Source organism: Salvelinus alpinus, chromosome 1 (assembly GCF_045679555.1).
Source record: "Salvelinus alpinus chromosome 1, SLU_Salpinus.1, whole genome shotgun sequence".
Lineage (NCBI taxonomy): Eukaryota > Metazoa > Chordata > Actinopteri > Salmoniformes > Salmonidae > Salvelinus > Salvelinus alpinus.
This window is the reverse complement of record NC_092086.1, coordinates 61126086-61153960: the sequence shown is the minus strand read 5'-3', so window position 1 is coordinate 61153960 and position 27875 is coordinate 61126086. Positions and strand designations below refer to the sequence as shown.

The 27875-nt window shown below is 39.5% G+C and overlaps 2 protein-coding genes across 2 annotated transcripts in view; one reads left to right on the top strand and one right to left on the bottom strand.

The window, feature by feature from the left end:
* LOC139582641 (ras-related protein Rab-28-like) overlaps positions 1-2848 on the top strand; it is a 48758-nt gene extending 45910 nt beyond the window's left edge. Inside the window, exon 7 of the mRNA XM_071412833.1 lies at positions 2364-2848. Within this exon, the coding sequence (XP_071268934.1) occupies positions 2364-2447 (84 nt within the window). The 3' untranslated portion in view covers positions 2448-2848. The remainder of the gene's footprint in view (positions 1-2363) is intronic.
* LOC139582635 (glutaredoxin domain-containing cysteine-rich protein 1-like) lies at positions 1243-25609 on the bottom strand. The gene is made up of 4 exons (XM_071412802.1): positions 25193-25609; positions 7619-7858; positions 6795-6860; positions 1243-1654 (listed from the first exon to the last, which is right to left on the bottom strand). The coding sequence occupies exons 1-4, from the start codon at positions 25607-25609 to the stop codon at positions 1475-1477; spliced, it is 903 nt and encodes a 300-aa protein (XP_071268903.1). The 3' UTR covers positions 1243-1474.
* Positions 25610-27875: the final 2266 nt, after the last annotated feature.

Below are 27875 nucleotides of genomic sequence, written 5' to 3'. Positions count from 1 at the left end.
ATCATATCATGTATTGCAAACCTGTAGGAATTAACCAGAGGCGCGCACTCTGAGATAATCAACTGTTATCAACATATGGTAGGCCTATAGCAACGCCACCAACAAACTGTTGTGTATAGTAGATTGGATAGGCTAATGATATGGCCAATGCATTGTTAGAATTTTTATTCACCGTTTTTCTCTCCAAGATCTAACCTACAGATGGGGGCGCAATAGACCGTGATCGGTTATCGGCTATTGGGTTTCTTTCATCTCCACGACCCAATGTCCGTCCATTATTCCACAATCTTAGATTGTGATTAAGAATCTATTAAATAAATCGGATTATGCTACACATCCCACTGAACGTATCAGACATAACATGAGCCGTTGTCGAATAGGAAAAAAATTATTAGCAGTCAGTGTGGCATCTATTAAAGTCGTGTTGAGAGTGAAAGGGATGTGCCTTGCTGGTTGCTTTTAGCTTCTCTACAGTGCTGCCTTGTAGAGTCATGTTCAAGCAGCATTGTGCAGGGCTATGACAGCGTAGAGAGCTCCTCGCCGCGGAGATGCTTTTCTCCATTTATTTGCCACTAGATGTCAGCTGGACTGAGAGTGATGACACCCATCCCAAAAAGTACAGACTCAACAGAAGTGGAGATTAAAAGGTACCACCTGTCTCACAGTGTGTTACTCTAAACATGCAAGTTTAATACTGGCTTTTTAAAATCTGCTATTGAGTTGCAAGGTGTTATTGATGTATAAAGAAAGTGTCCTCAAAGCAGTGTGGTGCACACAAGTCTCAAAGACACAACTCTGTAAATGGGTCCCTCTTCTTTATGCTCAGGGTAAGAGATGGAGTTGCAATCAAAGTCCTTTCTGTGGCTTGAATAATTTAATGGGAACCTAACTAGTATACATCTGTTGGTGACATACACATTATTAAGCTGCCTAACAGTAAGCTTGGTTACTCAGTGGTCCTGATGCCTGACATCCTATGTCTATGGAATCGTATGCTTCCATTGTTTCTATGCACACATTTCCAATGTATATTATTATTATATTTATATTAATATTAAACTGGAATTTGATTTTACTACCTCCTCTATTTTATGACTGTAAGGAAAGCGCTTTTCAGCTTGATACATTTTAGGACAGGCTGATGAAAATGTCATATCATGAAGGAAAATTCTAACTTAAAATGTGTAATTGATCAACTAAGTGTACATGTGCCACAGATAAAAACCCATTTAAAGACTTATATTTTCTTGAAAACACAATTTTATTGACAATCTCCCATGGAGGATAAACCATGGTGTGAAAAATCAAGTCTTATCTCTGACACAGTCCAATCCGTACAGTGTCCATATTAGGACAGCCAGAAATACAAACAAGTCCTAGTGAGACTGAGGCTGTCCTAATATGGACACCATACATTGTGTGGCCTTGGTGAAGGGCCTGGGGAAGGGGGATATTTCGATCAGGCACTTAGTCATCATTGGCTGCAGCTGGAACAGGGCTGCAGGCCATTCTCGTTGCACCAGGTGCACTTCAGGGCTTTGAACGACTCTGTGAAGCAGTTGCGGAAAACTGACAACTTGCTACCATGGCACATGGGGCACGGGACGAAGGCAAAGCCCCCACAGGTCTGGCAGGTGTGGGGGTGCTGTACCCTCTGGGGGAAAACACACACACACACACAAACAATCATTGTGAGAGCAAAATTGTTATAATACTGTAATTGCATCAAATGGTTGGTTTATGCAACGGAATAGAGGGTTCTTATAACTCTATTGTGTCTGTGTGAACTGAAATTGGGCCTCTGGGATATTTAACACTGACAGAAGATTTACTATGTCTTTGGGTGATAAGCCTAATGAGTTAATGTGTCTGTACTGGGGTACCAGGGGGAGATGGCTCCAGTATGGAGTTGGGGGGCCAGATCCTGGTCTCTACACAATGAGAATAGTCTTTACAGCAGATGTCTGCTGTGAATTATTAGTGACCCATTCATATTAGTGACAAACAACATACATCTGTTGTTTGTCATGAACATACAGGAGGATGGACTTTGGTATAAAATGCTAAGGCTCAAATCCGCTCGTTGGGCTCTCAACAAATCACCTATGGAAGGTTCGTTGACAAGCTCCATTACTGCAGTAATTAAATAATAAAGTTTGATTGTTTTGAAGAAATTTTTAAGTCTCCTTTTGATTACAATAATTCCATGACACAAGTCATGCCACTGGCTGAATTGAAAGCTAATTAGCATAGTTCTGTAGTGTATGTAAGGGTTTATGTGCATCGTTGTATGCCTAATTGGGCTTTTTACTTTGAAAGCTTGTCAACATGGCCTTGTATTCTGCTCTTATTTTCCCTGATAGGAAAGGTGTTACGAATTCCCTGCCGGTGACCTCACAACCCTGAGCTGCACATTCCACTCCCCATCCCCCACACTTGGAGCCTGAGAGTCTAGGGGGTACCATAAACCTTCCTCTCAGACTCTCCCTGACCTGTGTGACCTGTGCCACGATACGTTGCTAGGGATGTTACTAGGGGGCCGGACATCTGCCCATCCTCTTGACCTATACAGGTGACACAATACTTGCAGTCTCCCTCAAGCAGCATCTCTGTCTCTGCCCATCAACAATTCACTCATATCTCTGGACTTGTGGGATGGTGTGTGTTGTGAGTTTTGTGACATGTATATATTGTTCTAAATAGTTAGTTCAGGGATTATATCTAATTTATACAGTCCTTTATTACTGCTCTTGTGATATAATATGTACAGTATATTCATTGCCTTTCATTTCCTTCAACAGAACCACTACTTTTACCACTCTTCATTCCCATGTCCATCTTCCTCAGTGGGTTTAAATACAGTGTCTTGCGAAAGTATTCATCCCCCTTGGCGTTTTTCCTATTTTGTTGCATTTACAACCTGTAATTTAAATTGATTTTGATTTTGATTTCATGTAATGGACATACACAAAAATAGTCCAAATTGGTGAAGTGAAATTTAAAAAATTACTTGTTTAAAAAAAAATGAAAAATTTAAAACGGAAAAGTGGTGCATATACAGTGGGGAGAACAAGTATTTGATACACTGCCGATTTTGCAGATTTTCCTACTTACAAAGCATGTAGAGGTCTGTAATTTTTATCATAGGTACACTTCAACTGTGAGAGACGGAATCTAAAACAAAAATCCCGAAAATCACATTGTATGATTTTTAAGTAATTAATTAGCATTTTATTGCATGACATAAGTATTTGATACATCAGAAAAGCAGAACTTAATATTTGGTACAGAATCCTTTGTTTGCAATTACAGAGATCATACGTTTCCTGTAGTTCTTGACCAGGTTTGCACACACTGCAGCAGGGATTTTGGCCCACTCCTCCATACAGACCTTCTCCAGATCCTTCAGGTTTCGGGGCTGTCGCTGGGCAATACGGACTTTCAGCTCCCTCCAAAGATTTTCTATTGGGTTCAGGTCTGGAGACTGGCTAGGCCACTCCAGGACCTTGAGATACTTCTTACGGAGCCACTCCTTAGTTGCCCTGGCTGTGTGTTTCGGGTCGTTGTCATGCTGGAAGACCCAGCCACGACCCATCATCAATGCTCTTACTGAGGGAAGGAGGTTGTTGGCTAAGATCTCGCAATACATGGCCCCATCCATCCTCCCCTTAATACGGTGCAGTCGTCCTGTCCCCTTTGCAGAAAAGCATCCCCAAAGAATGATGTTTCCACCTCCATGCTTCACGGTTGGGATGGTGTTCTTGGGGTTGTACTCATCCTTCTTCTTCCTCCAAACACGGCGAGTGGAGTTTAGACCAAAAAGCTCTATTTTTGAATCATCAGACCACATGACCTTCTCCCATTCCTCCTCTGGATCATCCAGATGGTCATTGGCAAACTTCAGACGGGCCTGGACATGCGCCTGCTTGAGCAGGGGGACCTTGTGTGCGCTGCAGGATTTTAATCCATGACGGCGTAGTGTGTTACTAATGGTTTTCTTTGAGACTGTGGTCCCAGCTCTCTTCAGGTCATTGACCAGGTCCTGCCGTGTAGTTCTGGGCTGATCCCTCACCTTCCTCATGATCATTGATGCCCCACGAGGTGAGATCTTGCATGGAGCCCCAGACCGAGGGTGATTGACCATCATCTTGAACTTCTTCTATTTTCTTCTATTTTCTAATAATTGCGCCAACAGTTGTTGCCTTCTCACCAAGCTGCTTGCCTATTGTCCTGTAGCCCATCCCAGCCTTGTGCAGGTCTACAATTTTATCCCTGATGTCCTTACACAGCTCTCTGGTCTTGGCCATTGTGGAGAGGTTGGAGTCTGTTTGATTGAGTGTGTGGACAGGTGTCTTTTATACAGGTAACGAGTTCAAACAGGTGCAGTTAATACAGGTAATGAGTGGAGAACAGGAGGGCTTCTTAAAGAAAAACTAACAGATCTGTGAGAGCCGGAATTCTTACTGGTTGGTAGGTGATCAAATACTTATGTCATGCAATAAAATGCAAATGAATTACTTAAAAATCATACAATGTGATTTTCTGGATTTTTGTTTTAGATTCCTTCTCTCACAGTTGAAGTGTACCTATGATAAAAATTACAGACCTCTACATGCTTTGTAAGTAGGAAAATCGGCAAAATCGGCAGTGTATCAAATACTTGTTCTCCCCACTGTATATGTATTCACCCCCTTTGCTATGAAGCCGCTACACAAGCTCTGGTGCAACCAATTACCTTCAGAAGTCACATAATTAGTTGGATTGCACACAGGTGGACTTTATTTAAGTGGGACATGATCTGTCACGTGATCTCAGTATATAACGGTAACTGTAAACTTCCAATCCATCATCCTTAAAGTTTCTCTTAGAAGATGTATGGTTATTGACTATTGTGATGGTTTTTGTTTGCCAGTATCATCCTTGTAATTCACTCAACATCACTCCTCACGGTTCTTTTTAAGTCTTTTTATATGTCAGCTCTTTTTACCTGTTCTGAAAGTCCCCAGAGTCTGCAACACCACAAAGCAAGGGGCACCACCAAGGAAGTGGCACCATGAAGACCAAGAAGCTCTCCAAACAGAGGGGAAAAGTTGTGGATAAGTACAGATCAGGGTTGGGTTATAAAAAAATATCAGAAACTTTGAACATCTCACGGAGCACCATTAAATCCATTATATGACACCACAACAAATCTGCCAAGAGAGGGCTGCCCACCAAAACTCACGGACCAGGGGGCATTAATCAGAGAGGCAACAAAGAGACCAAAGATAACCCTGAAGGAGCTGCAAAGCTCCACAGCGGAGATTGGAGTATCTGTCCATAGGACCACATTAAGCCCTACACTCCACAGAGCTGGGCTTTACAGAAGAGTGGCCAGAAAAAAGCCATTGCTTAAAGAAACAAATAAGCAAACATGTTTGGTGTTTGCCAAAAGGCATGTGGGTGACTAACCAAACATATGGAAGAATGTACTCTGGTCAGATGAGACAAAAAATTTGCTTTTTGGCCATCAAGGAAATCGCTATGTCTGGCTCAAACCCAAAACCTCTCATCACCCAAGAACACCATCCCCATAGTGAAGCATGGTGGTGGCAGCATCATGCTGTGGGGATGTTTTTCATCGGCAGGGACTGAGAAACTGGTCAAAATTGAAGGAATGATGGATGGTGCTAAATACAGGGAAATTCTTGAGGGAAACCTGTTTGTCTTCCAGAGATTTGAGACTGGGACGGAGGTTCACCTTCCAGCAGAACAATGACCCTAAGCATACTGCTAAACCAACACTCGAGTGGTTTAAGGGTAAACGTTTAAATGTCCTGGAATGGCCAAGTCAAAGTCCAGACCTCAATCCAATTGAGAATCTGTGGTATGACTTAAAGATTGCTGTACACCAGCGGAACCCATCCAACTTGAAGGAGCTGGAGCAGTTTTGCCTTGAAGAATGGGCAACAATCCCAGTGGCTAGATGTGTCAAGCTTGTAGAGACAAGAGACTTGCAGCTGTAATTGCTGCAAAAGGTGTCTCTACAAAGTATTGACTTTGTGGGGGTGAATAGTTATGCACGCTTAAGTTTTCAGTTTTTTTGTCTTATTTCTTGTTTGTTTCACAAGAAAAAATATTTTGGATTTTCAAAGTGGTAGGCATGTTGAGTAAATCAAATGATTACAAACCCCCCCAAAAAATCTATTTTTATTCCAGGTTGTAAGGCAATAAAATAGGAACAATGCCAAGGAGGGTGAATTATTTTGCAAGCCACTGTAAAGTTCCTGTGGGGGTAACTCTTGGTCTGCTTTATTCCCCTCTAACCGGGGGCGGTGTCAATGAGTCACAAACCAGTAAAATACATAGAGCCGGGTTGCTCTCTTTCAAAAACGTTTTCACAGTAGTATGTCTGTCAGTGTCTTTGCTCTGTTTGAAACACTTCAGTTCACACAACCTCAATTTTTGATATGACCCTCACACCAGTGTGTGAACAAATGTGTTGGATGCAGAATCAATAACAAGCTTTCCATTATCGATGCCCATTCATCATTTGTCAGTTCACTGATGTATTATTGATGCCATATCACTGTCGGCGAGTAGGCCTATATGGTATATCAGAATGATCAATACTATTTTCCTATCCTGTGTTTCATTTCTGTTTATTTTAATCATATTTAATTGCAAACATATTGGAGTATTTTTGTAATTTGAGGCGTCAGAGGCATCAGTTGAAACATGACATTGAATTTGTTAATAACTGTGTTATTACTGAATATATTGTCTCTGTTTGGTGATAGTTGATTAAAAATTACCTCAATTTTGGCCAGACGATCCTGAAGTTCTCCTGATTCATTCATGTCCAATATTTTCTCAGCACCCTGTAAAGTTATTATCATAGTGTAAGATGCATCATATCAGTACTAGACCTTTGATAATTTCATAGCTAATATATTCATAACACTTCGATAGGATCAAGGTGGATCAGTGCTTGACTTGGACCGAAATAGGGGCCGGTACAAATTTTGCGTGTCGGTACTGTTTATACTTTTGAGCTAATATCAAGTTTATTTTATTTTATATAGCCCTTCGTACATCAGCTAATATCTCGAAGTGCTGTACAGAAACCCAGCCTAAAACCCCAAACAGCAAGCAATGCAGGTGTAGAAGCACGGCGGCTAGGAAAAACTCCCTAGAAAGGCCAAAACCTAGGAAGAAACCTAGAGAGGAACCAGGCTATGAGGGGTGGCCAGTCCTCTTCTGGCTGTGCCGGGTTAGAAGCTAATACTTCTATAAGAGGTGCAGGAACTCAAACAATTGAAAATTTGACGTGCCGGTACTCAGCTGCAGTGAGCTACTACCCAAATCAAGCACTGAGATGGATTGTACATTTCTTTTAAATGGTAAAACATGCTATAATGTTTCACAATAGGACGTTTGTCATTTCAAATGTCAACATAATTCATAAAGTGTCTCAGTGTAGGAGTGATGTATCAGGTCCCTCTGTACATGTAATCTTATTCATTATGATATAAAAGACCATACTGATTCTAAATCAGCACTCCTAGTCTGAGATGTTTTATGAATACAGGCCCAGGAATTGTAAAATGAACTGTATGACCAAGTGACCATCTCTGACCCCGAGATAGTGTCCCTCGATGAACACGACTGGTAGAGAGGGAGGTTCGCCCACACGCTTGCATCGTTCCTCCAGGTCCTTCCCATACTCACAGTCCAGGGCTATGTTCTTTTCCAGAAACTTGACCCTGTGGTTTGAAAAGATCTTCCGGACCAACTCACACCGCTCAAACGTGGTCCTTACTACTCGAAAGCTGGTGGTGTAGATCACTACCCGCCCAAATTCTAGTGTCAACTCGGGCTTGTAAGGAAAACACACAAAAAAGGAAATTAGATACTGTATGTGATCAACCTTATACTCTCCCCTACATACAGTATTTATTTGGACAGTGAAGTTAAAACATTTAATTTGTCGCTCTACTCCAGCGTTTTGGATTGTACATCAAATGTTTTATGAGGTGACAGTATAGAATCTCACCTTTTATTTAACAGTATTTTCATACATATCTGTTTTACCAGTTAGATATGAATGCACTTTATGTATCTAGTCCCTCGATTTGAAGGTGTCATAAGTATTTGGACAAATTCACTTATAGTGTATTAAATTTAGTAAAAAATGTAGTATTTGGTCCAATATTTCTAGCATGCAATGACTACATCAAGCTTTTAAAAGATTTGGCATGGGCCCTCAACCTCAAACAGTTATACAGCTGCACCATTGAGAGCATCTTGACTTGCTGCGTTCTGAACACCGGTTGAGCGCTAGTTGTTGACATAACTCACGATGCACTTTTGCAACCAGGCAATGATGTTGTGACTGTGATTAATTTGAATAGATATTTGATAAGAATTCTTATATTGGGGATTGTTAATTCCATTTAGTAATAAATACTATAGTAGAGGAGTTTTTTAATTAAAGAGAGCAACAGTGTGAATGTATATGTAAACGCATATCTTGATTTGAACTATACTAATCTATTTGATAAAATTACTAAACCTGTCTATTCAACATTTGATAATGATTGGCAAATCCGTATATTAACCCCAACGTTGAATTTTGCATTGGGTATTATAGGAGGAACGGGATACAATTTGTACTTTCCCCACCGGGTGTGGCCGTATCAAATTATGACAGAGAAAATTGGTTGTGTAATTTAGAGGGAAAATGCGTGCATTATAGCTTTGAGTCACTTTTCAAAAGTGGCTAAAAGTTATTGGTTTTTGGTTAGGTAACACCAGGGAATTCGAACAAGAAGTAAACGTATTCTAAACATTATTTGTTTTCATTATGGGGAACAATGAACGGCCCGCAAACTGGTATGGCTGGCTGGGAGTGTTTTATTTTAAAGGGACACACTCGCATATGGAATATTTAAAGTTTTGTTTTCTGATTTTTCATAAATACGTTATTTTTTTAGATAAAGGGTTCTTTATTTTGTATAAAATAATAAATAACACTTCTTTGAAGTGGTGGTATGGCTGATGACTTCTGAGGTGGTATAAGGTTGATCTTGTGGGTGTTGGTGGAGGATGAAAAGTCACTAGAGGGCACCATTGGTCAACTTATGGAGGTTCATGTTATTGTTTAGATAAAATACAGTGGGCTCCTGAAGGAGATATCTCATTAGTGCAGAAAGCAAATGTCTATGGTTAGCATTCGTTTTGGCCTCATTCGATCATAGTGTGAATAAGTATAAAGTGGCGAGCTATCTGTGGTGATTCAGGATTATTGACAGGATCGAGATAACCTTATTTAACCTATGTAAGGACTTTAGAAATTGCCACCATAGACATTTTTTTGTTTGGTTTGTAATTCCATGGGTTCAGATAACAGAGAGACACTTAGTTAATGTTTGGGACCAAGCTACAGGCAGTGAAGGGACTCAAGGCCCAGTATAATCAGTGGAATGCGTCCCGAGATAAGCCGTACCATTACACAGAACTTAGAAGGGTGGGTGCGAGCAGAGCAGAGCAGAGAGATAGGAGTGGCACAGACTGGGTCACGGTTACTGAGGGGAGACAGAGGGAATGAAAAACTTAGTTGGTTTCAGGAACTAAGGGAAAGCACTGATAACTTTTAAAGTAAATAAAACACTTAACAGAGAATTGTTATGTTGATCCAGGATTGATACAAGGGCGGAGCCAAGTATAAAAGGGGGGATGGTCTAGGATAGGATGTGGCCTATCAGATGTGGCCTATCAGATAATAATAATAAACATTTTTTTTTTATATATATATAGCGTTCCCAACTTACTTGGCGGACACGAGTATGGTAACTAAAAAATTACGTCAAGATATTCTTCCTAGAGTTGGGTTCCTAGGATAATAATGGATGACATTCTAGCTAATCAAATAGAACAGATAGAGACACGGCTCTAGACGGATCAGTGACCTAGTGATTGGTTTAACCACCTTAGCTCACGAATTGGCAGAAAACTTTGGGGTCGATAATTCTCTTAAAAATGGATGAGACAGTATGTTTGGGGAATGGAAAATTGTCATAATCACGGTGTCGTGGGCCAATTTCACCTGTATGAGTGTTTTGATTCTGTGTGAATGCTGTTTGATTCTGGGTGTGAAAGGTCTCATTTCCAGGACTCTGGAGAAATCAAGGACAATATTGATGATAAGGATATGAACCGATTCCAAGTTCTGACCAGTGGGAGGATGAATACTGGTTCCCAGACCGAGGATGGATCCGGCTACTTTGAGACATTATAAATATTAGTTCTCATCTTGTGTTGATGCTTTTTATGATTCTGATGTATATATATATACAATATATACAATATACAATACATATATATATATATAATATACAATACATATGTTGATGTAGTGTAATATGTTGTGGTTGATTTAGGTTGTATTTGGAAAACAAGAAATATTTCTAATAAAAATAGAATTGTGCTTTTTAATATTTCTAATAAAACTATAAGTACGATTAAAGGTATAATATTTAGTCATAATATTTAGTCATATGTTACGGGATTTTTGTGTTTAATGACTAAAATATGTATACATTTGACTTAGAATTATAACTCATAAATGTTGAATGTTATGTGTTCCTTGTTAGAAAGAATGGGTTTATCTTCAGACAGGCTAGAATGATGTCTCTACCCAGGGAGGGGAAAGACCTTGAGTTGGTTGTAGATAGTTGAACAGGTGGCAGACAGTAATGAGAACTCGAACTGTATTGCCATTGTATCCGAGAGGAGGTTGGACATTAAAACCTATGACATCATCTTTATTATATAACCTGATGTAAAATGTATTATGATCAGTACTCTCGAGAATAAACGCTAGTGATTGATTGATTGATTTTAAGACTGGTATCTGTCCATTTTATGCTGATAATTATCTTACAAATTCTTATTTATGGGCAGAGTGTTTTAATTGAATTGGTTAATAAACAGGAATCAAAATTCCTTTAACAATACTGAAATAGCTAACTAGCTATTATGCTAAGGCAATAATTATTTGAGGTAAAAGTTGTTGCTTTGTTTGTTGAAACTGTCACTGGGAAATGACTTTGTTAATGTTAGCTAGCTAACGTGACCTTGGTTAAAAGTTTCCTTGTGTGCCTTTTCCTGCAGATCATTCTATGCATCGTTCTGTTTGTGTCTAGCAACAGTATATGTTGAGGTAGGTACTAGCTAGCCACCTAGCAAGCTAACGATTGTCAGCTAAATTAGCTAGATAGCTAGCTAGGTTAAGTAATGTTTGAACATTGATCGTTAGCTAGCTGCTGGAGCAAAGAAGCTATCCTGTTAGCTGACGTTACCAATAACGTTAATAGTTTTTCCTGTCCGTGAACATGTTTAGGTCCTAGCCAGTTATTTACCAATCAGAGAGACATTCAAGTCTTACCTAGCTACGACTCCTATTTAGTTGACTAACGCTAGCTGTAAACAGCCGAGTTTACTTACTATTACAATAGGCTTTGATGAGCAGAATAACTAGCTAACTAGCTAATCAACGTTAGTATTTTAAACCATCCAGTCCTATGATTAAGTGTCTATAATTTACAAAGTGTACATTTTTTCTGGCAGTCATACCATACCTCATCTGACATAAAAAATATATATATATAGAAATAGATCAAGAATATCCACCTGTAATCTGCCAAAACAGTACAACCCCGATCAAAGTAAGTACAGAATATTTTGTTGTTGTACATTTAGCCTTTTCTCAATATTGTAATAGCATGATGTTCTACTGGAAACCTGTCTTTATCTATGTGCCAACACAAATGACTAAGTACTCACACAAATGACTAAGTACTTACACAAATGACTAAGTACTTACACAAATGACTAAGTACTTACACAAATGACTAAGTACGTATACAAATGACTAAGTACATACACACATGACTAAGTACTTACACAAATGACTAAGTACTTACACAAAATGACTAATTACTTACACAAAATGACTAAGTACTTACACAAATGACTAAGTACTTACACAAATGACTAAGTACTTACACAAATGACTAAGTACTTACACAAATGACTAAGTACTTACACAAATGACTAAGTACTTACACAAATGACTAAGTACTCACACAAATGACTAAGTACTCACACAAATGACTACGTACTTACACAAATGACTAAGTACTTACACAAATGACTGATGATCAGCTGAGAGAAATTTATGAAAAGATTGTGGGAGCTGTTTTGTTTTACTTTAGTGCAGCCTTTTACATTATCAATCATAATCTGCTGCTGGAAAAAGATGTGTTGTGGCTTCACATCCCCTCCTATATTGTGGATCAAGAGTGACACCTTATGGAACAGTGGGTACTGTGAAGAGACACACACACTGGCACAGACACACGTATTCCCACACACATGATAACATACAGACACGTACGCATGGATTTTGTGTTGTAAATATGTGGTAGTAGATTAGTGGGCTGATTGCACACACTTAATGTGTTGTGAAATATGTTTTGCAATGTATTGTAATGTTTAAAAAATTGTATATAACTGCCTTAATTTTGCTGAACCCAAGGAAGTGTAGCTGCTGCCTTGGCGGATGTGTTGTTGCCTACCCTCACCACCTGGGGGCAGCCCATCAGGAAGTCCAGGGGAGAGGTAGGCTACACCTGCAGTCAGACTGTTACTAGGAGGGTGTGTATGGCAACTACTCGGCAACTGACCGTAAGGCGCTACAGATGGTAGTGCGTATGGCCCATTACATCACTGGGGCCAAGCTTCCTGACACCCAGGACCTATATACCAGGTGGTGTCAGAGTGTTAAAGACTCCAGTCACCCGTCATAGACTATTCTCTCTGCTGCCACACAGCAAGCATTACCTGAGTGCCAATTCTAGGACCAAAAGGCTTCTTAACAGCTTCTACCCCCAAGCCATAAGACTGCTGAACAACTAATCAAATGGCCACCCGGACTATTTACATTGAACCCCCCCGACCCCCCTGCTACTTGCTGTTTATTATCTATGCATAGTCACTTTACAAATTACCTCGACTAACCTGTACCCTCGCACATTGCCTCGGTACCGGTACCCCCTGTATATAGCCTCGTTATTGTTATGTCATTTTCATGTGTTTAATTATTATATACATATATTTTTTTTACTTTAGTTTATTTAGTAAATATTTTTTAAACTCTTTTTCTTGAACTGTATTGTTGGTTAAGGGCTTGTAAGTAAGCATTTAACGGTAAGGTTGTATTTGGCGCATGTGACAAATAGAATTGTATTTTATTTTGATTTGTGTGGATGTGTATGTGTGTGGTCTTTCTTTATCTCAACTCTCACTGGTCATTTATCTCATATGCACTGGTCTCTCATTTCCCCTCTCTCTCCCTCCCCTACGACAGCAGTGCGTGATGGCGTAGCGCACACAAATATACTTTTTTGCTTAAGTTTTCATGTACTGAATACAAATCTAAAGTTCAATGTGTTTCCATCGCATTTTGAACTAAATAGCAAATGTGCCTACTCTGGTCTTGGCACGTGCGCTCTAGCCAACAGCTGTGAGAAGGCTAGTCTTGATGATGAGATTATTATGGATATTTCTATTTGTCAAATGGCAGTCAAGCATCGATCATTATGTCACCAGAATCAGACCCTCGATATTTATTGGAAAGGAGCATCAAGATCACAGTGCATTTTCATCATCCTGTGAAGTTCATCATAAGATATTTAATCTGTAGCCTAATAAACTGTATGGTTTCCCATATCACCGCGTGACTCGGTTTACTTCGAAATGATGGTTATTACATCAGAATTTGAGCATAAAGACTTTTCCACCGCCATTTCTCGCATAGTTCATTTTACCGACACAAAAGATCCCACCATGTCTAACTAACAAATTATCTGTCAACATTTATAAAGTTGTACTGAAACTTTCCATCACAGCTGTCGTGATTTTTTTTTAATACATTATGACCAGAGCTTGCAAACTGGTACAGGTTATCAGTCAACCTACCAGAGTAGCTACAAACAGCACAGGAATGCAATCATCAACATGTATTAATCAGATCTTTACTAATTCTGCAGAAATTTGCTTTAAAGCAGTATCCAGATCCATCAGATGTAGTGATCACAAAATAGTAGCCATATCTAGGAAAAACAAAGTTCCAAAGGCAGGGCTTACTATAGTGTAAAAGAGGTCATACAATATGTTTTCTAGTGATTCTTATGTTGATGATGAAATTGCTTATTCCAGTTACAAATAAGCATGCACCCATTAAGAAAATGACTATAAAAACTGTTATATCCCCTTGGATTGACGAGGAATTGACAAATTGTATGGTTGAGAGGGATGAGGCAAAAGGAATGGCAAATAAGTCTGTCTGCACAACCGATTGGCAAACGTACTGCAACTTGAGAAATCATGTGACTAAACTGAATAAAAAGTATAAGAAACTATACAATGAAACAAAGATACATTATATAAAGAATGATAGTTAAAAGCTTTGGAACACCTTAAATGAAATTTTGGCAAACTCGGCTCCATCATCCATTGAATCAGATGGCTCATTCATCACAAAACTCACTGATATTGCCAAATACTTTAATGATTTGTTCATTGGCAAGATTAGCAAACTTAGGCATGACATGCCAGCAACAAACGCTGGCACTACACATCCAAGTATAACTGACCAAATTATGAAAGACAAGCATTGCCATTTTTGAATTCTGCAAAGTGAGTGTGGAAAAGGTGAAAAAAATGATTGTTGTCTATCAACAATGACTAACCAACGGGGTCTGACAACTTGGATGGAAAATGACTGAGGATAATAGCGAATGATATTGCCACTCCTATTTGCCATATCTTCAGTTTAAACCTACTGGGAAGTGTCTGCCCTCAGCCCTGGAGGGACGAAAAAGTAATTCCGCTACCTAAGAATAATAAAAACTTTACTGGCTCAAATAGCCATCCAAACAGTAAACTTCTGGAAAAAATAGCGTTTGACTAGATACAATGCTATTTTACAGAAAAAAAATTGGCAACAGACTTTCAGCACGCTTATAGGGAAGGGCATTCCACAGGGCACAGCACTTACACAAATGACTGATGATTGGCTGAGAGAAATTGATGATAAAAATATTGTGGGGGCTCTTTTGTTATACTTCAGTGCTGCTTTTGATATTATGGATCATAGTCTGCTGCTGGAAAAACGTTATGGTGGATAAAGAGTTACCTGTCTAACAGAACACAAAGGGTGTTCTTTAATGGAAGCCTCTCCAACATAATCCAGGTAGAATCAGTCATTCCCTAGGGCAGCTGTTTCAATATTTACTAACATTCATTCCACTGGCTTAAAGTAAAGCCAGTGTGTCTATTGAACACTTAACAAAGAGCTTCAGTTCGTTTTAGAATGGGTGGCAAGGAATAAGTTAGTCCTAAATATTTCCAAAACTAAAAGCATTGTATTTGGGACAGATCATTCACTAAACCCTAAACCTCAACTAAATATTGTGATATAAAATGTGGAAATTGAGTATGTTGAGATGACTAAAATAGCTTTAGGTAACCCTGGATTGTAAACTGTCATGGTCAAAACATAATGATACAACATAAGCTAAGATGGGGAGAAGTCTGTCTATAATAAAGTGTGGCTATGCCTTTTAACAACACTATCAACAAGGCAGGTCCTACAGGCCCTGGTTTTGTCGCACCTGGACTACTGTTCCGTCGTGTGTTCAGGTGCCACAAAGAGGGACTTAGGAAAATTACAATTGGCTCAGAACAGGGCAGCACGGCTGGCTCTTAATGTACACAGAGAGCTAACATTAATAATATGCATGTCAATCTCTCATAGCTCAAAGTGGAGGAGAGATTGACTTCATCACAACTTGTTTTTGTAAGAAGTGTTGACAGGCTGAATGAACCGAGGTGTCTGGTTAAACTACTAGGACGCAGCTCGGACACCCATACATACCCCACAAGACATGCCACCAGAGGTCTCTTTACAGTCCCCAAGTCCAGAACAGACTATGTGAGGCGCACAGTACTACATAGAGCCATGGCTACATGGGACTCTATTCCACATCAGGTAACTGATGCAGTAGAATCAGATTTAAAAACAGATAAAAAATACACCTTATGGAACAGCGGGGACTGTGAAGAGACAAACAAATACTGTACGTCCAGACTAGAGGTCGACCGATTAATCGGAATGGCCGATTAATTAGGGCCGATTTCAAGTTTTCGTAACAATCGGAAATCGGTATTTTTGTGCGCCGATTTGCCTATTTTTTTATATTTTTTTTACACCTTTATTTAATCTTTATTTAACTAGGCAAGTCAGTTAAGAACACATTCTTATTTTCAATGACGGCCCTGAACGAGGCAGAACGACAGATTGTTAACCTTGTCAGCTCGGGGGATCCAATCTTGCAACCTTACAGTTAACTAGTCCAATGCTCTAACACCTGATTACATTGCACTCCACGAGGAGCCTGCCTGTTACGCGAATGCAGTAAGCTAAGGTAAGTTGCTAGCTAGCATTAAACTTATCTTATAAAAAACAATCAATCAATGACTGTCATTGCTCCAATGTGTACTTAACCATAAACATCAATGCCTTTCTTAAAATCAATACACAAGTATATATTTTTAAACCTGCATATTTAGCTAAAGTAAATCCAGGTTAGCAGGCAATATTAACCAGGTGAAATTGTGTCATTTCTCTTGCGTTCATTGCACGCAGAGTCAGGGTATATGCAACATTTTGGGCCGCCTGGCTCTTTGCGATCTAATTTGCCAGAATATTACGTAATTATGACATAACATTGAAGGTTGTGCAATGTAACAGGAATATTTAGACTCATGGATGCCACCCGTTAGATAAAATATGGAACGGAATAAACGTTTTGTTTTCGAGGTGATAGTTTCCGGATTAGTCAAAGGTATATGGTTTAGAGAGAAATAGTCGACGCGTTATAATTCCTGTAATAACTTGCGGCTGAACTTGAAAGGGGTTCCTTCGTTATTTTACCGTTCATGTCTTCCATAGAGAATGTCTTGATCTACTTCAAATAAGGTCCGTGCAGGCTTAAACCGCCTCGGCGTTTTGATACCCGTGTAAATCTCACTAGGATAAGGTAACGTTTGTCAATATATTTTTATAAATCCACTCTACAAAAATAATGATCTTCGCTTATATTTAGCCAATATTGATCAGAGTTACCTTGTCCTATGGATATCTACACAGTTATAAAATTGGCAAGGTGGTGTGAGCCTTCACGAAACACAGACCTTATTTTAAGTGAATCTAAAAAATATCCTATGGAATAAATGAAGGAACCGCTTTCAGATTTTGCTAGAAGGTGTCATGAGAATTATGACTCGACCTGGTCGTCAATTCTTACCATGCCCATTATTAAAATAGGATTTCCTGCATATAGAAATTACAGTTTTTGTTTTCAACATTCATCACAGGTAACTTAAACTCTATTTTTATTCAAACAGTTGAGAGTATTTGTCTCCTAAGCAGACTCTTCAGTATCATTGTCACTTCAGAGCTGTGTGTGTGTGTATTTATGTATTATATTAAGTTAAAATAAAAGTGTTCATTGTTCATTCAGTATTGTTGCAATTGTCATTATTACAAAAATGTGTGTGTGTGTATGATATACAGTGGGGAGAACAAGTATTTGATACACTGCCGATTTTGCAGGTTTTCCTACTTACAAAGCATATAGAGGTCTGTAATTTTTATCATAGGTACACTTCAACTGTGAGAGACGGAATCTAAAACAAAATTCCAGAAAATCACATTGTATGATTTTTAACCTCTAACGAGTCACAAACCCGGATCCAGGATCCCCCCATCAAAAAAGCTGACTAGCATAGCCTAGCCTAAAGCTGGGATATCATATAATAAAATGTTCATGAAATCACAAGTCCAAGACACCAAATGAAAGATACAGATCTTGTGAATCCAGCCATCATTTCCGATTTTTTAAATGTTTTACAGGGAAGACACAATATGTATTTCTATTCGCTAACCACCATAGCAAAAGACACAACTTTTTTTTTTCCACCATTTTTTTCCTGCATAGGTAGCCATCACTAATTCGACCAAATAAAGATATAAATAGTCACTAACCAAGAAAAAACTTCATCAGATGACAGTCTGATAACATATTTATTGTATAGCATATGTTTTGTTAGAAAAATGTGCATATTTCAGGTATAAATCACAGTTCTACATTGCAGCTGCAATCTGAAATAGCGTCGATGCAGGCAGAATAATTACAGAGACCAACGTCAAATACCTAATTACTCATCATAAAACATTTCTGAAAAATACACAGCGTACAGCAAATGAAAGCCCAACATCTTGTGAATCCAGCCAATATGTCAGATTTTTTAAGTGTTTTACAGCGAAAACACAATATAGCATTATATTAGCTTACCACAATAGCCAGAAACACAACCGCATTTACCAGCAGCAAAGGTTAGCGATCGTAACAATCCAGCAAAAGATATATAATTTGACTAACCTTGATAAACTTCATCAGATGACAGTCCTGTAACATCATATTACACAATGCATATAGGTTTTGTTCGAAAATGTGCATATTTAGCAGCACAAATCGTGGTTATACAATGTGATCAGTGGCAACAGGTCATGCATTCTGGCCGGCGCCATCTTGGAAAGGCACCTAATCTAATCAATAAATAATCGTAAACTTGACTAAAAAATACAGGTTGGACAGCAAATGAAAGATGCATTAGTTATTAATGCAACCGCTGAGTTAGATTTTTAAAATTAACGTTACTAGACATACAGTGTGCGTTACAGCCAGACTAGTGCCGCAATAATGGCGGACAAATCCGTTTACATTTTTCCACATAAATACGGAATAACATCATAAATAGCTCTTACTTTTGGACGAGCTTCCATCAGAATCTTGGGCAAGGTGTCCTTTGTCCAAAAGAATCGTTGCTTGGTTGTAAAACGTTGTCACGTTCCTGACCTGTTTTATGTTATTTTTGTATGTGTTTAGTTGGTCACTTTTCTCATTGTATAACCACGATTTGTGCCGCTAAATATGCACATTTTCGAACAAACTCTATATGTATTGTGTAATATGATGTTATAGGACTGTCATCTGAAGAAGTTTGAGAAGGTTAGTGAAAAAATTAATATCTTTTGCTGGTTTATTCGTTATCGCTATTGTTGGCTTGAATCAATGCTGTTGTGTGGTTCGCTATTGTAGTAAGCTAATATAATGCTATATTGTGTTTTTGCTGTAAAACACTTAAAAAATCTGAAATATTGGCTGGATTCACAAGATCTTTGTCTTTCATTTGCTGTACGCTGTGTATTTTTCATAAATGTTTTATGATGAGTATTTAGGTAATTCACGTTGGTCTCTGTAGTTATTCTAGTTGCTTTGGTGAGAGTTGTGATGGTGGCTGCAATGGTAAACTATGATTTATACCTGAAATATGCACATTTTTCGAACAAAACATATGCTATACAATAAATATGTTATCAGACTGTCATCTGATGAAGTTGTTTCTTGGTTAGTGGCCATTTATATCTTTATTTGGTCGAAATTGTGATAGCTACCTATGCAGGAAAAAAATGGTGGGAAAAAAAAGTTGTGTCTTTTGCTATCGTGGTTAGCTAATAGATTTACATATTGTGTCTTCCCTGTAAAACATTTTAAAAATCAGAAATGATGGCTGGATTCACAAGATGTGTATCTTTCATCTGGTGTCTTGGACTTGTGATTTAATGATATTTAGATGCTAGTATTTACTTGTGACGCTATGCTAGGCTATGCTAGTCAGCTTTTTTACTGATGGGGGTGCTCCCGGATCCGGGATTGTGTGCAACTAGAAGTTAAACATCTCCAATCCAAAATCAAATCGGCTTTCTATTTCGCAACAAAGCCTCCTTCACTCACGCCGCCAAACTTACCCTTGTAAAACTGACTATCCTACCGATCCTCGACTTCCGCGATGTCATCTACAAAATATCTTCCAATACTCTACTCAGCAAACTGGATGCAGTCTATCACAGTGCCATCCATTTTGTTACCAAAGCCCCTTATACCACCCACCACTGCGACCTGTATGCTCTAGTCGGCTGGCCCTCGCTACATATTCTTCGCCAGACCCACTGGCTTCAGGTCATCTATAGGTCTATGCTAGGTAAAGCTCCACCTTATCTCATCTCACTGGTCACGATAACAACACCCACCCGTAGCACGCGCTCCAGCAGGTATATCTCACTGATCATCCCCAAAGCCAACACCGGCTTTGGCCGCCTTTCCTTCCAGTTCTCTGCTGCCAGTGACTGAAACGAATTGCAAAAATCACTGAAGCTGGAGACTTATATTTCCCTCACTAACTTTAAACATCAGCTATCTGAGCAGCTGCTGTACATAGTCCATCTGTAAATAGCCGACCCAATCTACCTACCTCATCCCCATATTGTTTTTATTTACTTTTCTGCTCTTTTGCACACCAGTATCTCGACTTGCACATCATCATCTGCTCATTTATCACTTATCAGTGGTATAATCTGCTAAATTGTAATTACTTTGCTACTATGGCCTATTTATTGCCTACCTCCTCCATTTGCACACACTGTATATAGACTTTCTTTTTTTCTTTTGTGTTATTGACTGTACGCTTGTTTATTCCATATTTAACTTTGTTGTAAATGAGAATTTGTTTTCAACTAGCTTACCTGGTTAAATAAAGGTAAAATAAAATAAAAAAGTTTATTTTATTTTATGGAAGACGACTGATCAAATATTTTATTATTCAAATGTTTTTTTATGTAATTTTTTTTATGTTAAAATACCTTACACATTACACATTTAGTAAGGACAGAATTAGCATTCCAAACTGGTCATTTTTCACGCGATTGTATTTGGAAATTTGCGAAAGGCAAAATGTCAACCGCAACCAACCATAGACATATTATCCATAGATGGCAGTTCCCATTGAAGTCAAGACTGGCAGCCATTGCTAGTGTACCCATGAGTTTAACTTCTTCAGGATTGGTGGGACGGTTGATCTAACATAGGCTAATATGATTAGCATGAGGTTGTAAGTAACAAGACATTTTCCCAGGATATAGACATATCTGATATTGGCAGAAAGCTTACATTTATGTTAATCTAACTGCACTGTCCAATGTACAGTAGCTATTACAGTGAAAGAATACCATGCTATTGTTTGAGGAGAGTGCACAGTTTTGAACATGAAAAGTTATTAACCTCTTGACGCTAGGGGTCAGATTTTTTTTTTTTTTTAATAACGTTCCCAAGGTAAACAGACTATTTCTCAGGTCCAGATCGTAGAATATGCATATAATTTACAGATTAGGATAGAAAACACTCCAAAGTTTCCAAAACTGTCAAAATATTGTCTGTGAGTAGAACAAAACTGATTCTGTAGGCGAAAACCTGAGAAAATCTAAACCGGAAGTGATTTTTAAAATTTTTAATCTGTGTTTCCTGGCCCGTCTTTCTTCCATTTAAAGGGGTATCAACCAGATTCCTTTTCCAATGGCTTCCTCAGGCTGTGACCAGGCTTTAGACATAGTTTCAGGCTTTTATTTTGAAAAATGAGCGAGATTTTTCAAATGTAGTCAAGTGTCCTCAGAATAGTTCCTGCGCGCGAGAGTTGTGCTCCATTTCCTTTTTCTCTCTTATTGAGTAGGTTACGGTCCGGTTGAAATATTATCGATTATGTTTGTTAAAAACAACCTGAGGATTGATTATTAAAAACATTTTACATGTTTCTACGACCATTACAGATACTTTTTGGAATTTTCGTCGAACGGAACGAGGCTTTGGTTTTCTGAACATAACGCGCAACCCAAATGGCGTTTTTTTGTTATAAAAGTAATATTTATCGAACAAAAATAACATTTGTTGTGTAACTGGGAGTCTCGTGAGTGCAAACATCTGAAGATTATCAAAGGTAAGTGATTCATTTTATTGCTTTTCTGACTTTCGTGACCAAGCTAACCAAGCTAATATAAGGCTAGCTGTTTTAGCATTGATTGATATACTCACAAAAGCTTAGATTGCTTTCGTTGCAAAGCATATTTTCAAAATCTGACACGATAGGTGGATTAACAACAAGCTAAGCTGTGTTTTGGTATATTTCACTTGTGATTGCATGATTATAAATATTTTTAGTAATATTTTTGAATCTGATACGTTTGGGAATTTTCTTCTGGCTTTCAGGACCGGAACGAGGCTGTAGTTTTCTGAACATAACGCGCAACTCAAATGAAGTTTTTTTGTTATAAAAGTCATATTTATCGAACAAAAATAACATTTATTGTGTAACTGGGAGTCTCGTGAGTGCAAACATCCGAAGATTATCAAAGGTAAGCGATTAATTTTATTGCTTTTCTGACTTTCATGACCATGCTAATTTGGGGCTAGCTGTTCTAGCATTGATTGATACACTCACAAAAGCTTGGATTTCTTTCTCTGTAAAGCATATTTTCAAAATCTGACATGATAGGTGGATTAACAACAAGCTAAGCTGTGTTTTGGTATATTTCACTTGTGATTGCATGATTATAAATATTTTTAGTAATATTTTGCGCCCTGCCAGCGGTTGTTTAGGAAAATGATCCCGTAAAAGGGATCCGTAGCGCAGAGAAGTTAATAAACAAATTAGGCACATTTTTACAGTCTTGATACAACATTTTGAACAGAAATGCAATGGTTCATTGGACCAGTCTAAAACTTTGCACATACACTGCTGCCATCTAGTGGCCAAAATCTAAATTGGACCTGGGCTGGAATAATACATTATGTCCTTTCTCTTGCATTTCAAACATGATGAAGTTTTTTCTTTGTAACCTAATGTGTTATATTCAACATGTCCCTGATTGAGTCTGTAATACCAACATGTTTCAGGCAGACCACCATAGTCCCTGTGCCCAAGAACATGGAGGTAACCTGCCTAAATGACTACAGACCCGTAGAACTCACATCTGTAGCCATGAAGTGCTTTGAAAGGCCGGTAATGGCTCACATCAACACCATTATCCCAGAAACCCTAGACCCACTCCAATTTGCATACCGCCCAAACAGATCGACAGATGATGAAATATCTATTGCACTCCCCACTGCCCTTTCCCACCTGAACAAAAGGAACACCTATGTGAGAATGCTATTCATTGACTACAGCTCAGCGTTCAACACCTCAAAGCTCATCACTAAGCTAAGGATCCTGGGACTAAACACCCCCCTCTGCAACTGGATCCTGGACTTCCTGACGGGCCGCCCCCAGGTGGTTAGGGTAGGTAGCAACACATCTGCCACGCTGATCCTCAACACTGGAGCCTCCCAGGGGTGCGTGCTCAATCCCCTCCTGTACTCCCTGTTCACCCACGACTGCATGGCCAGGCACGACTCCAACACCATCATTAAGTTCGCAGACGACACAACAGTGGTAGGCTTGATCACCGACAACAACAAGACAGCCTATAGGGAGGAAGTCAGAGACCTGGCCGGTTGGTGCCAGATAACAACCTATCCCTCAACGTAACCAAGACTAAGGAGATGATTGTGGCCTACAGGAAAAGGAAGACCGAGCACGCCCCATACTCATTGACGGGACTGTAGTGGAACAGGTTGAGAGCTTCAAGTTCCTTGGTGTCCACATCTTCAACAAACTAGAATGGTCCAAACACACCAAGACAGTCGTGAAGAGGGCACGACAAAGCCTATTCCCCCTCAGGAAACTAAAAAGATTTGGCATGGGTCCTCAGATCCTCAAAAGGTTCTACAGCTGCAACATCGAGAGCATCCTGACTGGTTGCATCACTGCCTGGTACGGCAATTGCTCGGCCTCCGACCGCAAGGCACTACAGAGGGTAGTGCGTACGGCCCAGTACATCACTGAGGCTAAGCTGCCTGCCATCCAGGACCTCTATACCAGGCGGTGTCAGAGGAAGGCCCTAAAAATTGTCAAAGACCCCAGCCACCCCAGTCATAGACTGTTCTCTCTACTACCGCATGGCAAGCGGTACCGGAGTGCCAAGTCTAGGACAAAAAGGCTTCTCAACAGTTTTTACCCCCAAGCCATAAGACTCCTGAACAGGTAATCAAATGGCTACCCAGACTATTTGCATTGTGTCCCCCCCCCAACCCCTATTTTTACGCTGCTGCTACTCTCTGTTTATCATATATGCATAGTTACTTTAACTATACATTCATGGACATACTACCTCAATTGGCCCGACTAACCGGTGTCTGTATGTAGCCTCGCTACTTTTATAGCCTCGCTACTGTATATAACCTCGCTACTGTTATTTTTCACTGTCTTTTCACTGTTGTTTTTATTTCTTTACTTACCTATTGTTCACCTAATACCTTTTTTGCACTATTGGTTAGAGCCTGTAAGTAAGCATTTCACTGTAAGGTCTACACCATTATATGGATTTATTCAACTTTTTAAAGTGTACATTTTCCAAAGGTCTGCATCATTGGCTTGTAGGGTATGTGTGGAAGCCTGGAGATGCTAAATATGTTTATGTTCATTAACGGTCAATTACCACGAGACCAACAGTTATTTGCTTGACAATCACAGGGTGACGAAATTTCGTGACCGCCACAGCCCTAGTATTGACGGAGAAAAAAAGGCGGGAAAAACTCACTTTAACATGCATTGGCCATTCAAAACTAATATAGCCACGAATATAGTCCCATCATACCACTCCAGTATCAGCAATTTAAGGGTTTTCTGTATATTTTATATCTACTCCTTTCACAGGCCTCATTCCATTATCACCAACTGGAGCTCTAGATGTAGGATCTTAATTTGATCACAGCTGCATCTGTTGTCAAACTGTGAAAGCTGTTCTGACTTTGTGGCTGTGTTAGCTCGTGGAATATCTAGTGGATTGCTAAAATACTACACTAAAATACTACAAATGTCACTTTATGTGAGAAAACAAGCACTGAATAGTGTAGATAATGATTGTACCATCAAAATATTGTTTTTACAACTGTTTGAAGCCAACCTAAACCTAAAGTAATATTAGTTTTTAGTCCACCAGCTTCAAACACCTGTAAAAACTGAGAACTATGATAACACTGAAAATGTACAATACATATTCATCATACTTGAAGTGACCTAGATCACTTACCCCACATGCATTAGGGAGGTTTTCAAATAAGACCTGACCTGCACTGACTTTGTGCTTGACCCCCCTTACAGTCCCATTTTTGCTGAGGATGTTGACATGCTTGTGGCTAATCGGTGCTCTGTCCTTTGAGGCCCCAGCATACATGAGCAAATCATCCCGCTCGCTCTTGCTATCATCCAACTCGGAGCCCAGAAACCCATGTAGAAAACCATGTCCGTTAGCATCTCCACTTGTGGAAGGCGTACTGGCCCGGTCCACATCTGAACTACTGGTACAATCTGAATCCAACGAGTCAGATGGCCCCCTATCTTTAAAAATCTCCTTCAGCACCTGACCACTGTTCCCCGAAGCCACGCGGAACCTCACCCGCTTCTGGGGCTTCTCTTCGTCCGGCGGTGTCAACATTGTCTCCTCCATTGAAAAACCCAGTAGTAGATTACATGGTCCAGAAAGGTGCTTTGCAGTCCCCTTCTTATTTTCAATCAAAGCTTAACATAACCGCCTAGACTAGACTCACTATTTTTTCCTCATGGATTACTAGAGAGTAATCCTCAGAGTTTGAAGAGGTCTAAAAAAGACTGCCTCACTCTTGGAGTTACAGGACCAGTAAGTAATGCATGCATTTCTACCATGGTAACAGAGAAATCGACCTAAAGTAAACCGATAGCCCCTGCTGAATAATTCATCACACTTTGCACCGTTTTCTTAGAAGCTTTGACAAAACAGCTTTGAGCAAAACATGCCTTTTTTATGGGGTACATCAAACAACAACATTCTTTTTTCATTTTTCTTTGTAAAATGAATCAGTAAAGCAATAGGGTAGCTTATCTGATGGTCACAATTGGATATTCATCAACACTATGACTGTTGCAGTACTGTTTCGGGTCTCTAACCTGTCTCCAGCCTGCCAAAATTGGACAAAGTAACTTTTCCCTGAACAAGGTAAACTTTACATTGGACTTGTGTGACTGATTTTCAAAAAGGGATCTGATTTGAACCGGTCATCATTCATTACATATTGTGTCTGTTTAGGAAAAACTTCCAATCTATTGTCTTACAGACGTCCCAAGTCTCCAACATGCACCCTGGATAAGCAAAATTGTGGCCATTGAATTGTGTGAAGGCCGGGGCATTGTGCTTTTCAGTAAGTACCTCCTCACAATTCAGTTTTTACTGCATGAACACACCTGTTGAGCATGAATGAATGACATAAGGGGACGTCCGTTCATCCTTTGTCCTCATTGGTCTACATTTCCCTCCCTTTGCACTCTGGGGGAAGCAAGGCCGCTATTACACATAACGTAGAGCATGTGGCAGGGACAGGTGTTCGCCGAACACCTCTCACACAACAGTAGTGGACCAGACCATATAATGTGTCACGGCCACACAATACCACATCGTGTCTGCAGAGACACCTCAGCCAGTTATTGTGTCCCAGGTGATAAAGTGTCTCCCTGGAAATGTGACACGTCAGCTATAGCCTTAACAACACCACTCTGTTTGAGTGGCACAGGTTAGCCTCTAAAGTAAGCTGGGCCCTGCCCCCTCCAGCCCGTGCCCAGCTGTCCACCTCATGTCTTGATGAGGGGAGATAAGACAGACAAAGGGAAAAGTGCGATGGCTCAAATTAGGATCTACTGGCGCCTCAAAGGCAGAGTACTATTAGATCGGATGTGTTGCCAACAACTTACTGCAAGCATCTGAGATTATCCATGCACCCACTGTGCACAGACGTGAGTTCAATAACAAGCCAATATTTGATTGAGCTGTTAACTAACGTGAATTCGATGTGAAATCAACAAAACTTCCAGCCATTTTGGTTAAAAGTGGGTGGGGAAAAAATGTGTATGATATTTTGCAAACCTAATAGGTCTTCCATGTTCATACAATGTCATCACATGGACAATTTGCATAATTTTTTATTGAAATGACATGGGCCGTTATGGTATATTATTAGCCTAGACACAAAGTGTCCCTCCCTCTACATTCAACGGGAGCGTCTTTCCCTCTAAATGTCATGTTGGTTCACGAATGTACACAGCCGCAACAGTTGCAACTACGATTTGTCTCACTGCCTCTATGTCTTAGTTAGATCTATTGTTTGATGAGCATTGTAATTATAATGTCATTTTATTGTAACTGTAATATTTCATTTTAATACGTTTCAGAAAATATTTTGGGTTATTCAATTAACCAACTATACTCACAATATTGAACAGATGAGTGTTGCCTCATTTAGGGCTTGTGTGAGATAAACCATGTGCCATGTATCAAAGTGAAAGAGACTATAATCAATAATATCTATTATACTTGACTATATACTGTATTTTCTATTCTATTCTATTCTATTGCAATCAATTCCATTCTATTTTAGGTGTTAGGAGTCAAAGTCTGCATTCACTCAAAAGTCCCCTTTAGACAGCAATCAACCTGATCCATCCCCTAAAGGATAATGTAACGATGTCCACCAAAGGGCAGACTGGAATTACATTTGCCATGGAATGTCAGGCTGACCCATCACCTCCCAAAGGGCCAGAGAGACAAGGACTGATGGTTGTATCTATGAGCCTGGCTCAGCTCACTCCATGGGGCTGAACAAGGGATGAATCTCCCTCAATGAGAAAATCGTTCAAACCCACTGAACAGGAGCTAGAAGAGAACACCCTTTTCCTTTCCCATATCG